At 37.5% G+C, this 16,113-nt stretch overlaps 2 protein-coding genes across 4 annotated transcripts in view; both read right to left on the bottom strand.

The window, feature by feature from the left end:
- crcp (calcitonin gene-related peptide-receptor component protein) overlaps nucleotides 1–10,019 on the bottom strand; it is a 59,329-nt gene extending 49,310 nt beyond the window's left edge. The window contains exons 1-2 of one of the 2 annotated variants that reach the window (XM_080210572.1): nucleotides 9,953–10,019; nucleotides 323–359 (exon numbers count right to left, since the gene is read on the bottom strand). In XM_080210572.1, the coding sequence (XP_080066698.1) occupies nucleotides 323–359; nucleotides 9,953–9,960 (45 nt within the window). In that variant the 5' untranslated portion in view covers nucleotides 9,961–10,019. Of the gene's footprint in view, nucleotides 1–322; nucleotides 360–9,767; nucleotides 9,902–9,952 lie in introns of those variants that run through there. The other variant, XM_080210574.1, reaches the window with a different exon arrangement.
- Nucleotides 10,020–11,757: 1,738 nt separating this feature from the next.
- usp32 (ubiquitin specific peptidase 32) overlaps nucleotides 11,758–16,113 on the bottom strand; it is a 221,474-nt gene continuing 217,118 nt past the window's right edge. For both annotated transcript variants that reach the window (XM_080210653.1, XM_080210654.1), the window contains exon 34: nucleotides 11,758–14,015. In XM_080210653.1, the coding sequence (XP_080066779.1) occupies nucleotides 13,842–14,015 (174 nt within the window). In that variant the 3' untranslated portion in view covers nucleotides 11,758–13,841. The remainder of the gene's footprint in view (nucleotides 14,016–16,113) is intronic.

Below are 16,113 nucleotides of genomic sequence, written 5' to 3'. Positions count from 1 at the left end.
CTCCACTATCACCATACCCCTTGTTTCTAATATGCAGTCATCTTTCAAATTCAGTCTTGAACATACTCAATGATCAAGCCTCCAAATAAAAGAAAGTGAAATATAAGTTTTATATAACTTTTGCCAAGAACAAACGAATGAGGATAGTTTAATTGTTCACATATGGGACAAATGGTCTGCAGAAAATTCTGCTCACGTAACAAAATCATAGACTGCAGTCAAACTTCACGTCAAAATAGCACATTGCTATTAAGCAGGATTAAAATAGTTACTGTAAAACAAATTTCACTAATCATTGAAACATAAAGATTTGAAACTTCACCTCATAATTACTCAGCATTGCAGCATTTGCGTCTTTTCTGAAATAGAAAATTAGAAAGGATAAAGTTTTGAGTCAAAAGAAATTATGCAAAAGAGACAAGTTATTAAGTAATAATTGCTTTTGCAAGCTTCAAATTGCCGTAACGGAACAGTGAATGAGCACTCCTTAATCTTCCTTGATAACAGTTTCTACTTAGTGCAAAGCCGTTGCAAGATAAAATTTCCATGGTCTGAATTTTGCAGTTGATGGAAAAGTATGATCTCTGTGGGCTGAATTTCACCTTTAATTTGAATCTGGTGCCACGCCAAGGGGACCTAAGAGTCCCCAACAACAATGATGTTATCAAGCAGGATAAACAGCCAATGGTATTGAAGTTTTCTCACAGTCAGCAAACTAGGGAGTAAAATGCACTGATTATCCTTCACTTATTATAAATTTTACCGGGAGTGAAACAAAGATTGGGGCATACTCATTTGAAGCTGAAATATCAGACAAACTTTAATTTTTTTTTAAGGTGGATTAGCAGAATGGAAGAATTTGACATGACATGAATACAGTATTAGTTTTCAAGAAGTTTCTCAGCAGTAGTTATAACTTGCTATGCCATTAAGAGTCCAGTTACACTTTAATAAGGTATAACCTTTTCAGGAGTTTGAACAGCTATATTACAGCGCAGAAGCAAAAGCTCTTGTCAATTCAGTGATTTCTAATTGCAATCTGTGGAGGCTTCAACAGCACAAGCTATGGAGAAACAGAATCATTGACAGCAACTTCTGAACATCTGCATTTTATTGCAATGTGGACTCTAAAAACTGTCAGTTTCAGAGGAAGAATCATGATGAATGCTGATAAGTTTGCATCATTACTACCACAAAGTCCAGGGCAATATCTTGATTTTAGCTCAGAATCAGATACATACTTTTAGCCAATGTAACACACTCTATATTAACTGGTCCACTGATAATGCCAACTGAAATCAGATTATGTTTTTATTACAGAATATTGTGAGTAATGGGGTAATTTCAAGTTTAAATTCCTAATTGTGGACATATTTATGTCTTGTTTGACAAGAGAAAATGGATTAAATAGTATATGCCGCATGTTCGTTGCCAGGAATCTTAGTTAAAAACAAAGAAATGAAAGCAAAATAATGAAAATAACAAAAGGAAATCATAAAGAAATTCAAATAAAATTATGGCTGAGTTCTGGACATCACAACTGCAGAGGGCACACTCCTCACATAACAGCTGCAGAGGCTGTGTTGATTTTGCTGGCGACATCCCAGACAACTACCCACATCAAAAATGGTGCAAACCAAACTCAGCTGGAAAAGACTCTTATTTCAAACCAGAAATTGCAAACAACGCTAAATCATCTGAAAAAAAGCTTTTATTTAAATACGAACAGTAATATTTAAACAGATAAATATCAAAAAGTTATTGCATTATATCCGTGTTGTACCGCCGATGGGTAATGAACAAACTGTTTCCTTTGTGTCTACCTATCGCTGTAGGAGCAGGAAATGGGCAGCAAATGAGGGCTCAGACAAGGGCCTGGGCAAGAGGCAGATGGATAGGGGCAATGAGTTGGTAACAGTGATGGCTTGGAAAAGGGGTATCAAGTGGAGGATGGAGGAGGTTCGGAAGAGAAGCGGTAAGTAGGATGCAGCGAGTGAGATGGCAAGGGCTTGGGTCAATAGTGGACAGGGCAATATAGGAATGAATCAGTACTGTCATCAGCTGACAGGCTCACAGCAAATACATCAGCTGTGTGAGAATTGTGCCTATGCCAGAAAATGCAGTGGGTGCGGAGTTCAGGAGATATGTGAAAATCAGATGGTGTTTTTTGTTGAAACTTAATGTATAGAAGTTTATGAACAAAAGGAAAGTTTAAATAAAATCAACATATATTAAAATGCATTTGCTATATATGTTTCTAACCAATGGGTAGATTAACTGTGCTATTGCATGAATTAATTTGGATATAGACATGCTTTAATAAACACGTTTATATTCATGAAAGCATTAGCTTACGTGCTGGGAGAGGGCGAGTTCACAAGGCATCCATGGGCGAAGTTAATTATGGGTTTTAATAACACAATATTAGCTCTCTGCAAGTTTACCATACCCTCCCCAACTGCACCATTCAGAGGCCAATAAAATTCTGCACCTAATGCTAAGCAGTGGATTTGTTTCCAAAAGGGATTGTGTTGTTTGGGGCGTGTGTGGCTCGATTTGTAGCAAGAGCCTATTAAAGGATGGTGAAATCTAAGCTACTAGTTGAGATGTGAAGAGAAAACAAATAGGAGTGCGGCAAAGTTGTTGGTAACTACTGGATGGTAATGCAGGAATTTGGCTTGAATGATGTGGAAGAACAATGTTAGGATTTGCAAAGAGTTTGGTGGTCAATGAAAGGCATCGGTGTTATGAAGTGCAATTGACAATAACAAGATGACGAGAGGGTAAGTAAAACATATTAAAGTGGAGAAGAATCTTTAGGTTTGAAAGGAATAATTAGGTATGGAAGTAGTAACAAATATGGAAGAAGAGTCAAGTTGGAGTACATGGAGGAAGGGCAAAAGTAAGCTTAACAATGCAGGAAAAAGAATGTTGCTTGTCATGGGGTAGAGCATGCAAAGGTCAGGATGTGGATGAGTGGAGGGATGTGCTGCATGGAGTGGGAACAAGAGAAATAAGAGCAATAAGTAGACTAGTTAAGGAAATGAAGTGCTGTTCAGTAGCAGCAACAACTGGCACAAAAAAGTTAGAAAAAGGAGCAATAAAAGGCAGCAGTGTTAAAGGGCACAGGAGGAGGCTGTGGAAAGAGAAAGCATGGAGGTAGCAAATGACACCAGGAGAGAGCAGGAAGTGGGAGGAGGAACAGGCATAGTCGGTAGAGATGAAGATGGGTGGAATGAAAGCAAATATTTCCCCAGAGAAATAAAAGAATTTAACACAATGCTTTCCCACATTAGAAAATCCAATCTGTTTAAATAGAAGGATTTCCTACATGAAGAAATCCCTACAAAGATCCTAAACTGCACTGGGAAAGACAGGGCTCCTATTGTGTGCTGAAATCAGCTTTAAGTTCTTCAAATGTTTCTTAAAACTATTAAAGTGTGTTATTGGCTTTAAATTTTGTTGCGGTTATTAAAATATTATATGTAACATTAATAACTTGAATGTTTTTGAAGAAATGGAAATTTAATGTCAGTTCACACTCCCAGCAGGACCAGCACCAGAAGCAACACAGGAAAGCTAAATAAAAGTACAAGTGCCTTAGAGATGAAAGGATTCAAAGGCAAGTAGAGAGACATATCGTTTAAATCTAAACCCAATAAAATCAACATAGTATTGAGGTAATTAATTACTATGAGTACAAAGAGCACACACTAGACGCAAGACCTTCAATATATTAATTATAATAAGCATGTATTGAGAAATGCATGTATATTGATCCAGTTCAATTACTCGCGATTTAAATAGTGTCTTCAACAAAGCAAAAGATCCCCTGTCTACTTTACAGGGGCATAATCGGATTCAACTTGAGGTTGGGCCAAAGGGAATATTAAGAATGTTCGTTAAAAATTGATCAAAAAGTATAGTTTTAAGGGGAGTCTTAAAGGAAAATCAGAGTTAGGAAGGTGGAAGTTGAGAGTTTGTGATGCCATTAATCTGCTTCTGGTCCATTCAGGGATTTTCTGCAATTCAAAACAGTTTCAGATGACTTCAAGACAGGCTAATTAGTCAAGGAGAATACTTGTGTTGAGATTCTCTGTGAATGCATGCTTTGCCTGCCTAACAAAAATGTTTTGCAATCAGACTTGATTGGTTAGTTAAAGGAAAACAAGGATATTGCGTTATGCGAGTTTACATCATCTATAATTTTTAACAATCTATCTATTCCTCGCGCTGGATTGAAAACAAGTCAGTTTCAATCCTGAGGGACTGTCTATGAAGAAGCTATATACCATTGCCATAAGTAAGGAAAAGAAAATGAAGTGATAACAGGATGACAATTGCAGAGAAGAAAATACGAAGGACACAAGTCCTAGTGAGATGGTCAGCAATACCAGGAGACAAAAAACTGCAATTTTAGAGAAGAGTGAAATCAATTACTGAGGTTGTGGGTATGCCATTTTGAATTTCAAGTCATTTGTGGTATTAAGAACATAAGAAATAGGAGCAGGAGTAGGCCATCTAGCCCTTCGAGCCTGCCCCGCCATTCAATAAGATCATGGCTGATCTGAAGTGGCTCAGTTCCATTTTCCCGCTTTCTCCCCATAACCCTTAATCCCTTGCCTACCAAAAACCTATCTACCCGCGTCTTAAATATATTTAGTGAGGTAGCCTCCACCACTTCAACGGGCAGAAAATTCCAGAGATTCACCACCCTTTGAGTGAAGAAGTTCCTCCTCGACTCCGTTCTAAACTGCACCCCCCCCCTTATCTTGAGGCTGTGCCCTCTAGTCCTGCTGTCCTTTCTGAGCGGGAAGAACCTCTCCACCTCTTTCATCATCTTATACGTATATTAGTTGCAGTAGAGGCATATCATTGTGAAGAGCTCACAACAAAAATGAAAATTTAATCTTCAGCACCCAGATTTTAATTGCTTCATCATTGGAATTAGGTCTTCAACTGACAAAACCTTTCACCCTTAACTCTTTCTCCCTGTCTTTCTTTTTTTAAAATGCTCCTTAAAATCTACCTGTTTGACTGAATCTTTGACTTTTTTCCCTAATATCACTTTATGGTTTGGTATCTAAATTTATAACAGTCCCAATGAAGTAAGTGCCTTACTTCACTCACCTCATTTTATTAGGTTATAGGGGTCACGTTAATATAAGTTGTTGTATTTAGGTATCTTCTTCACATTGACCAGAGTTCCAAACTAATTATGCTCATAAGGAGAAACATTTTTTTCTAAAAAGAGCTCCCTTGGGTAGAATTCTCTTCATTACAAGAATGTGCGTATAAGAAATGTACCAAAGGAGGAAATTTCTGTCACAATGTGTGCCAATACTGCAGGCAGTCAAGATGAAGTTGATCACTACTAGGAAAACTCAGATAAAGGTTATTTTAGTGACAACTATTCCTTCAAATCCAACATGAAGCAAATTCCAAAGTTCAGATAACCACACCAATACTTACTGTGTGGCTGAAAAGGGATTCAAGATGCAGCGATCAAAACATTGTGATTGTTCTAGACGACTGAAAAGCAATTCTTACCAATGACAAGCAGTGATTTTACTCTCTCAAACATAATGTCATTGATAAATGGTGTAGTTACAAATTTGAACCATTCCAGGGAAGCAGAATGGTAGATCAAATTTGATGTGACAATGGTAATTGAAGCGAAGAGCACAACTTCATCTCCCTGGTGCAATGCAAGAAGCTGATTTGATGAAAGAAAACCCACCGGCCTGGATTTTAAAAACAGTGGTAAACAAATGATGCTCACTTTCCATTACACTTACACTGGCCTGCAGACATTCTGAGAGCTTTTAAACTGCAATGTGTGTTTTATCAAAGTCAGAACAGCGCTCTACCCTCTACATGAGGCTTGGGACTTTTGTGAACAGAATATGCAACAATGTGTCTTCTCAACCAATCAGATTTTGGTATTTTTACTAAGACACAGAAGCTAAAACAGCAAGTGTACATTAGAATTGTACAGCATGAAAAATACAGAGCAAAAACAGAAGAGAGATGCGAGAGACAGAAAATAAAATTTTGTTTTTAAAAATCCCCATCAGCAATTAAAATCTGAAGAAAAGACATTTCATACTTATAAAAGTGAATGCCCACGACAGAGAGGTTGTTTGGTACTAATTAACACTTATCTATCCTATTGCTAAAAATTCACTTATATTTGAATCGACAAGCCTCAACTTCTTACGGCATGTTTAATAGGTTACAACATCATGTCCCTATACATGTGTGAATGCCAAGTCTCTCAGTGAGATATTAAGTGGTGAAACTTGGACAGCAATTTTTCGATGTCGGTACATAACAGCACATGCTCAGATCATTACACTACTTGCTTCTGTCTAAAATCTTGTTCTTTGACTTAGCACTTATTTTTCTCCAAATACACCACCAAGAAATTCTTTGGCATTTTTTTCTATATTGAAGGCACAATCGCCTTTCGACATTTGTCAACATTCAATGCAATGGACTGCATCAATAAGCAAAAGAAAGAATTAATAAAACATTTCATTAAAAATAACCAACTGCCTCTGCTCTTTAATTTTTTAAAGCTGTTACTAATACTTTCCCCTTTTTAATATAAAGTATAAATAATTTAAGACGATTTACTTAAATATTTATTTTAGCACAAGTGCCAATGCTATCTCATCTTCAAAGAACATCTGATTTTATAAGTTCTAGCTGAAAATTGATGTTCATTCAATGTGGGTTTCTCTATGACAGGTAAGTCTAAGTTACTGTTTGTTACCAACACACTGCATGTGCAGTTGTACCACTTCACTCTGTGACACCATTGTGAGTGAAGATCAGGACTCTACTCATTTCTTGCAATCTCAAAGTGATGTTCAGTCTCTTCACATCGTCTCGATTTTTTTAAAGAAAAATTTAAACTTGCAGCGATCTTAATGAGAACGGAAACTGAAGAAAAAAATTAAATTGACAAACGTAAGGAATGGATTTTGGAATCAGAATGGTCTACTTTATTCAGAACAACATACGATATTCATTTTAGCCTTGGTGATTTCCTATAGCTTAATCTTTTCCTCTGGCATATGTTATAATTCAGGTCAGAAACTCCAAAGTGTTTTATGAAGCTGCCTGGATCATAAGGTTTGTACCTTGAAATGAGCATGATGGGTTTCATTTCTGGTATGATTCAAATGACCCACTAGAGACCTTCTTTCCAACAAAGTTTATTACGAATAAGGTTAACATGTGTCGTCAGAAAATTAGCAACACCCTTTATCAATTACAAACAAAAACAAAACAACCATGATAATGTATAACCCTTAACAACTTTATCTAAAATGTTCCAATCAAACAAAACTTCCCATAGACGAAACCCTTCAAAACAGATGTAACACAGTAAAAGTGAATGTCCACGTGATACTGGAACTGAGTTCTTTGGTTGGAGAATTGAAACCCTGACTTCTTAGTTGTGTAACTTCTAGCAGCCCTCTGGATACACCCAGAACAATTTGAAATTACAACAGTTTCCCAGGACACTAGGGAGAGGCGCTCTCCGGGCAAGTGAGCCACTAACTGCAGATGTTTCACTCCATGAAGACAAGAAGTCTTGCTTTCAGCTAACCAGTAGAATTTCCAGAACCAGGGAGAGAGAGAAAAACACTTCTTTTCAGCTTGATGAGTCTTCTAAATATTAAACTGTTGACAGCCAAAATAGAAAATTAAACCTTAAATTCACTAGGATGGAAATAAAACTGTCCAGAACACATGATCTGCCAACCAGTATTCCTCGTAACGATGCAGGCTCATAAAACATCCCAAAGTAAAAATAAACAAATCCCAGTTAAGTAGCAATAAAAGGACTTCTACAGACAACTTGGCAACAATGACATAAGCTGAGGCAGGGAGAGCTGCACAGAACATGATTTTTTTTAAAAAAATTCTTAAAGGTACACTAACATCACACATATTATATACAAACCCTGGCAACTCACTCATCAATACCTGAAACAAATTGCCATATTTCACACTTTTAATCGAAAGACAAATACAATTCACCATTTTCTCTTACACAATCTGTTATATAGTTGTGTTAACAATAACCATAGAAATGTGTGGCTTTACTTTCCAATATTTTTAAATTGTTTGTAACTGACGTGTCTGATAGTTGTACGTGCAGATGACTATCATTGACCATTTCACATTGCCAGGAGACACAGTGTAATTTTGAAGATATTGCTGTATATATGCGTGGTGGGCGTTCCACTTACTACCAGTAGATGGTGAATGAATAACACAAACCGAGAATAGATTGTCTATCATTACTGATCAGTCTGGCTGATCTGAATGCTTTCTGATGAAGAATTCAAGAATCAAAATACAGTCTTAAAAATCTCAACTGGTTACCTATCTACATTTTTAAAAAATACCTTTATTACGAACATATGAATTCGGAAGAGTAAGCCTCTTGGCCCCTGAAGCCTGCTTTACCATTCAACAAGGTCATGGCTGATCTGATTGTTGCTGTCCAACTTCAATTACCTTTCACACCCCCTTGTTCATCAAGAATCTTTCTAGCTCTGCCTTAAGCATCTTCAAGGACCTTGCTTCCACTGCCTTTAAAGGAAAAGAGTTCCAGAGACTCAACCCTCAGAAGATTTCTCCTCATCTCTGTCTTAAATGAGCAACCCCTTATTTTTAAACAAGGAACCTAGTTCTAGAATTTCCGACAAGAGAAAACATTCTTTCCATATCCACCATGTTAAGATCCTGAGGGATGTTGAAGGTTTCAGTCAAGTCACCCCTTACTCTTCTAAGCTCTGGTGGATACAAGCCTAACCTCTCCAACCTTTATCCATAAGACAACCTGCCGATTCCTCGTTTTGACTAGTAAACCTTCTAGTAAACTGTACAAAGATAGAAATCATAGTAGTGAAGAGAAAATTCTCTTGAACAGCAGAAAAGAGAATTTAGAAGCAGTTGAGTGGTTGCAAAAGAATGGTCTTACCACACTTGGAAACAGGGAGTTAACAAGATACAAATGTATGGGAAATCACTAACAGTGAGATTACTCAAAAAAAGGTGACGGGAAGTTGTAAAAACATTTGAAGATCAAAGTTACAAAAGGGCATTGCAATATAGCTTGATGTCCTTTTTCCAGCCACTATGCCACCTTTTTATACCATCTCGCCTCTGCTATCCGATATGCTGTTCTTCTTAGATTCTCCTCCAACTTGTTGCACCGTCGGCATTACTTGAGAATAGTAATGCCTCAAGCATCCTTCACACATAAGTACACAGAACTTACAGCGCAAAAAAAAGGCTGCTTGACACAACTGGTCAATACCACGTGCTCTTGTCCGCAGTATCGATAATCCAAGCATTTCTGCACAAACTATTTGTCTTGCCTTAGTTAGCAGTTATTTTATGTTGATGGTTATATTAAGTTGATTTTTCTCTACTATGCCGATATGGCTATGCCACTAATGCTACATTCTACATCGCCTCCTTTCTGTCTCCCCCATGTACTTTATGGATGGTATGTTTTGTCTGTAAAGCGCGCAAGAAACAATACTTTTCACCGTATCCCAATTCACGTGACAATAATAAATCAAATACATATAACTAAGCACTGATTTGAAATAACAGGTCTTGACAACTTGGCAAAGTATCCTTCTATTCCGACAGGGAATTTTCACAGGAGAAGGTTTTCACCAGAAAGTGAGGCTATTTAACTATCTCGAGGTGAACCAAGAGGAACAGGCAGTTACCTGGAGTGAGATAAAAGTGAAGGATTAAAATGCGGCTACTGGAAGGTTCGAGAAGCCCCGACCGAGAGTGAAATGTGGAGCAGCGGTACACAACTCAGTTTAAACGCAGCCGGCACCGCTTGTCAATTATTTACAGCGAATGTTCCTTAAAAAAAACTGGAGCGAAATAACGAATGAAAACTTACACCTCCATCCTGCCCGGGCCCCGCTGCTAAAGATTCCTGACGGACTCTCGCCGCTGAATATGCGTTCCGACCCTGCCAGCCTCTGGCTCAAAGCGGAAAGGAACGATTGTCTGAGGTTTCACTTTCCGGGGGGCCGGATTTCAGCCTGGACCAGCAGACAGGGCAGAGTGAAGAGGCAGCACAGTTTGGGATCTCAGGTCCTGAACGCCAGTCAGCATCTGGCAGTCCTATCACCTAAAGCAGTCACTTTAAGAAAAGTTTGTTTATTAGTGTCACAGTAGGCTTCCATTAACACTGCAATGATGTTACTGTCAAAATCCCCGAGCTGCCACATTCCAATGCCTGTTTGGGTACAGAAAGGGAGAATTTAGCATAGCCAGTGCACCTCACCACGTCTTTTGGACGCTCGTCAATTATTGTGCAACGGGTTGAAGCATTCACAACCAGCAGCATGGTGGCATAGTGGTTCACATTACAGCCTCGCAGGATGCAGGTGACTATGGAGTTTGCACATTTGTCCCCATGTGGTTCCCCCACCCCTCCCCGAGTGCTCTGGTTTCCTCTGAAGATGTGCAGGTTAAACTGATTGGCCTTGGTGTCAGGGAGATTAGCAGGTAAATACATAGGGCCATGGGAATAGGAGCTGGGTGGGATTGTTGTCAGTGCAGGCTCACGAGCCCCATGGCCTCTTTCTTTACTGTAGGGTTTCTATAATTCTAACTATTTTCAGCTAAAGGTGCTGAGTAGATGATCCATCTTGGCTACCTCCTGAGATCCTCAGCATCCCCGATGTCAGTCTTCAGCCAAGTCAATACACTCCACTTGATATTCAAAAGCTGAAGTCACTGGATACTGCAAAGGTTTAGGTCCTAACAATATTCCAGCAATAGTACTAAAAGCATGCTCCAGAACTAACCAAATTGTGCCTGTACCAAACTAGTATCTACTTGGCAAATTGTCCAGGTATTTCCTATACACAAAAAAAAACAAATTTAAACTGGTCAATTATCCTCCCACCAGACTCCTTTCAATCATCAGCAAAGTAATGAAAGAGATCGTCGCAAGTGCTAGCAAGAGACATATGTTTAGCAACAAACTGCTCACTAACACTCACTTGGGATTCCATCAAGGCTGTCAAGCTCAACCTCAGCTTAGTCCAAACAGGGATAAAGGTGAACTTAACAGGGAAACTGAGCATGACTACTGTGATGTCATACTCGGTCAAATGCTACCTTGATATCAATCAGCCTGAGCAAAACTCGTCCATGGGAATAGAGGGAAAACTCTCTACTGGTTGGGGTCTTCCCTAGCACAAAGGAAGACGGTGTGGTTGAAGATCAATCATCTCACGCCCAGGACCTCACTGGAGTTCTACAGGGCAGTGGCCCAGGTCCAACTGTCTTTAGTGATGAAACAGGAACTGCTCAGATAAGAGCATCCTTAATTAACGATGTGAATTTCTTGGCAGGCAATGCTTCATTAAGAAAATAGTTCTGCTTGAAGCAGGAAAATTTCTAGTAAGAGAGAATAAATTGAGGATCTGAATTGAAGTGTGATGAAATAGTATGTATGATAACAGTCTAAAATAAATTATCGACTGAGGTTAATGTGTACATACTTATACTCGGTCAAATGTCTATAGGAGCCCAAATACTCTTTTAATTAAATCTTACATGTCTAAAAGCTAATATATTGGACAATATTGGTGGTAGGATAAAATAACCTTGCAGTTTGTCGGAAGATCACAAATATTTAATACTCATGGCAACTCAGTTTACTGAGATTTTAATCAAAAAAATCTGTTCACACATTTATTCAAGTCGGTCATTCCAGCCACTGTATTTATTGTTTTTAATAGTTACAGATGAACAGGTTCACTCCATATACAATTACCAATACAGTTTTTACAGTTTGTATTACAATACATCACTGCTATTTGTTTATTTACAGAGCACTTATGTACATAAAAATCTTCCAATTAATTCAGTGCAATGTCAATATTTTTTACAAGAATTTACAAAATAAGATGTAATGTAGTTACTCATAAATTAATAAATTCTGCAGTTATTAATGATTTAATTAAATAAAAAATATTTTTCAACCATTGTATTTATAACGGACTTGTAAGAACACACAATACAGCAGTAGATTGCACTATCTGCCCTTACTGTAGGGCTGTGGTTGAGAGGGTGGTTTAAAATATTAATTTCTCACACTCAGGCATTTTGTTTTAAACTCTTGTATAACATAAGAAGAGGAACAATTCTGGAAACACAATGTAAAATTGTTGTTGTTCTGTTCATAATGTGCACCTGTAGTTTAATCAGGATATTTAGAATACACGTAACTGTTGAGTGCATGATCTCTGCTTTAATGTTACTGTGTGTCGAGAAAGCATGGCTAGATTGATTAAGAACACCAAGCAACGAGGCACAGAATTTAGCCATCACTTCTAGAATCAGTACATGAGAATTGTGTTACACATTGACTGTAATGCAAAGAAACAAACTGAAACAAACTAGTTGTTCCATGTTACATTGTATTTGCCAATGTTCCTCTTCAACAGAGTTTAATTAGTAGTCTTTATATGAATACACACACATATATATATATATTTAAGACCATCTGAAGTAGCTGTAGGATGTTGCAGGATATCAATAAAAATCACATTGGGCGGGAATTGCAATAACCTGTAAAGGTAAAACACTGTTCAATTATAGTACCTAACCCTGGATATCAAATATTTGTTCCAGTTTTGAATATAGTAAAATAGATCAACATATCATCTGTTTCTGCTAACTAGGTTGTTTTTTTGGTGCCAAAAAAAGTTCTGTTTGAAAATGCATCAAGGTTTTTGGATGCTTTGCAGCTCAAGTAATGAAGTGTTAAAAATCCAAACTAATATTAAAGTAAAAAACAGAAATCCTGGGTTCAAAGTATTTATAATGTAATACCGACTTGAACAAATCATACATTGTGGAGCAGTGCTGAAAATGCAGATGAAATTTAAATGTAATACCATCAAAACCTTTAACAATCAGGTTTTCTAGTTTCAGCCTATTGAAAAATATTAAACCTATGACCCAAAGATGGTTTATTCTATATTCACAATAAATATGAATTGGTAAAAGAACAGAAAATGCCAAGCTCAGTGTAGCATAATCTGTTTTAAATTATTTCTATGCTTAAAGAACATGCAAGTCAACAGAACAGCAAGGAAAATTCAAGAAACACAACCCAACTTTACATTACCTTTTTAATTGTTTAAAATTGGTTCAGTTCAATTCATTCTTTGTATCAATAGTTTTAAATAATCATGGCACGTATTTTGTAATTTTTCAGGATGTTACATTAAACAGAAGAAATTGATTCTGGAGAATTTACACAAAGGTTTTAAAATAGTAATTTTCCTACAACTATATAACATTAAAAATACAAGCTGAAGTAGTAGTTAAAAAGGTAACAAATGTAAACTGTGTTTCATGAACTATTCACTCCAAATTCACCAGGGGAAAATATAGTCTACACAGTTAATGGTAACTCTGTTAGAGTTAAAATGCTGTAGCCCAAGTTTTAGTAGGTTTAAATTTCTTTCTGCCTTGCTACCATTCTGGTCTCATCAACACAATGCATGAAACAGTTTAAGAAAAGGAGGTAGCAGATCACATTGGCTACTGACACGTTGCAAATAACAACTGGAAAATCAGTATTACCATCTGTTTTCAACTTCTACATGTTTTTCTTGTGCTTCATAATCACATAAAAGATAATTTGCAGAAGCAGTACATTGAGCAGAAATCCTGTCCAACCCTGAAACTTTCATCATGGAGTGTTTTGTTGCCACAGTCATTCTGGAATTTCATGGCATTTTGCAAATGGAAGAACACATTCATTGCAGAATACAGTACTTCCTATAATCAGATTCAAAATCTTCATCCATACTGCTAGTGTCTGCCATCTTCTTGCCTTCTGTCTTTGGCAGGAACTGTGCATAGTTCACACCTTGTTGTTCATAGAAAAGGATATAGGCTGAGTCAGTATCAATTTCATCAGGATGTACCTCCTGAAATGGAGAAAAAAAAAATGCCAGGGGTAGTAGTAAAAGTGGGTGCAATTTTGTCTTTTAAAAAACACTGAAACAGTTACATGGGTAAAATTGGTATAGAGGGATATGGGCCAAACCCAGGCAATTGGTACTGACTTAATGGTAAAAACTGGGCAGCGTTGACAAGTTGGCCCAAAGGGCCTGTTTGCATACTGTAAACCTCATGACTCGATTTGGTTCTACTTTCTCAGAAGACAAAAGAAATTTGGTATGCCTACTACCATGCTCTCCAATTTCTACAGATGCACCATAGAAAGCATTCTTTCTGGCTTTTTCACAGCTTGGTATGGCTCCTGCTCTGTCCAAGGCCCCAAGAAACTATAAAGGGTTGCGAACAAAGCCCAGTTCATCACTCAAACCAGCCTCCCACCCACTGACACTGTCTACACTTCCCACCGTCTCGGAAAAGAAGCCAGCATAATTAAGGACCCCATGCACCCTGGACGTACTCTCTTCCACCTTCTTCCATTGGGAAAAAGATACAAAAGTCTGAGGAGACATGTACCAACCAAATCAAGAACAGCTTCTTCCCTGCAACCTGACTTTTACATGGACCTACCTTGCATTAAGTTGATCTTTCTCCACACCCTAGCTATGACTGTAATGCTACATTTTGCACTCTCTCCTCTATGAATGGTATGCTTTGTATAGTGTGTAAGAAACAATACTTCTCACTGTATGCTAATACATGTGACATTAATAAAATGAAAAATTGCTTCAGTCATAAGAAGCACAGGGAGAGAAAGATTAGTAGAATAAGACAGAATGGCATTCTCAGTCAAGAAATACAGAGTCATAAAACAGAAAAACATTATCCTTTTTGGTAATAGATAGTAAGAATGGTAAAGGAATAGGCACAATTAGGGACCATTTAAAGGATTTACATGGAGACATGCATGGCAAAGGTATTAAATGAATAATCTTATCAAGGAAGATGCTACCTGGAGCATGGTGAAAAAGGAGGAAATTCAGTCATTAGAACAGTTCAAAACTAGCAAGGAGGTATTGGGTAGACTGCCTGTACTTAAAGCAGACAAGGAACTGGCACCAGATGTGAGGGAAGTGAATCTGGAAAATGCAGAGACACTGGCCATAGTTTTTCATCTTCCTAGGTAATACCATAAGACTGGAAAATTGCAAACATCATGTTCTTTTGCTCACAAAAAAGTGAGGATTAACTCAGCAACTACCAATCAATAAATTTAACTTCAGTGGTGGGGAAACTTTGAGAAAATATAATTCAGGATAGAATTAATAGTCGCATAGACAAATGTGGATTAATCAAGGGAAATTACATTTAACTAACTTGGAGTTTTTCGAAAAGATAATAGGGAAATGATGAGGACAGTGCTGTTGATATGTACATTGACTTGCAGAAAGTATTTCATATGGGTACATGGTGCAGCAGAGAAAATTTTTAACTCATGGACTAAAAGGGACAGCGGCAACGTGTTGACAAAATTGGTTGAATGACAGGAAACAGATTAATAGTTAATGGATTTTTTTTAGGCTGGAGGAAGGTTTATTGTGGAGTTCCCCAGGAGATGGTATTGAGATCCTTGCTTTTCCTGATATAAATCATCTAGACCTTGTTGTACAAGGAACAATTTCTAAATTTGGAAACAATACAAAATTTGGAATATAAACACTTTGAAGAGAATAGTGTAGAACTTCAAAAGATCAGACAAATTGGTGGATAGGTGACTGATGGAATTCAATATGGAGAAATGTGGTGATACATTTTAGTAGCGAGAACATGGAGACACAGTATAAAATAAAGGGAGAGCATGAGCAGAAGGATCTGCATGTATAAGTCATTAAAGATGGCAGCAAAAATTGAGAGATCACTAGTGAAGCACACTATACCCTAGATAAAAGCAAATTACCACAGATGCTGGAATCTGAAACCTAGGATACTATATCCTATGTTTTATTCGAGCAAGGAAGTTACGCTAACTTGTATATCAGACATTAGTAAGACCGGAGCTTGAGAACAGCATACAGTTAAGGAGGTTGTGAAGGCATTGAAGAGAGTGCAGAAGAGAATGGTTCCAAG

This window comes from Carcharhinus amblyrhynchos, chromosome 23 (genome assembly GCF_965287045.1).
Source record: "Carcharhinus amblyrhynchos chromosome 23, sCarAmb.v2.hapA, whole genome shotgun sequence".
Classification (NCBI taxonomy): Eukaryota; Metazoa; Chordata; class Chondrichthyes; order Carcharhiniformes; family Carcharhinidae; genus Carcharhinus; species Carcharhinus amblyrhynchos.
Note: the sequence above shows the minus strand (reverse complement) of the source record. Positions and strands in the feature narration are given on the sequence as shown.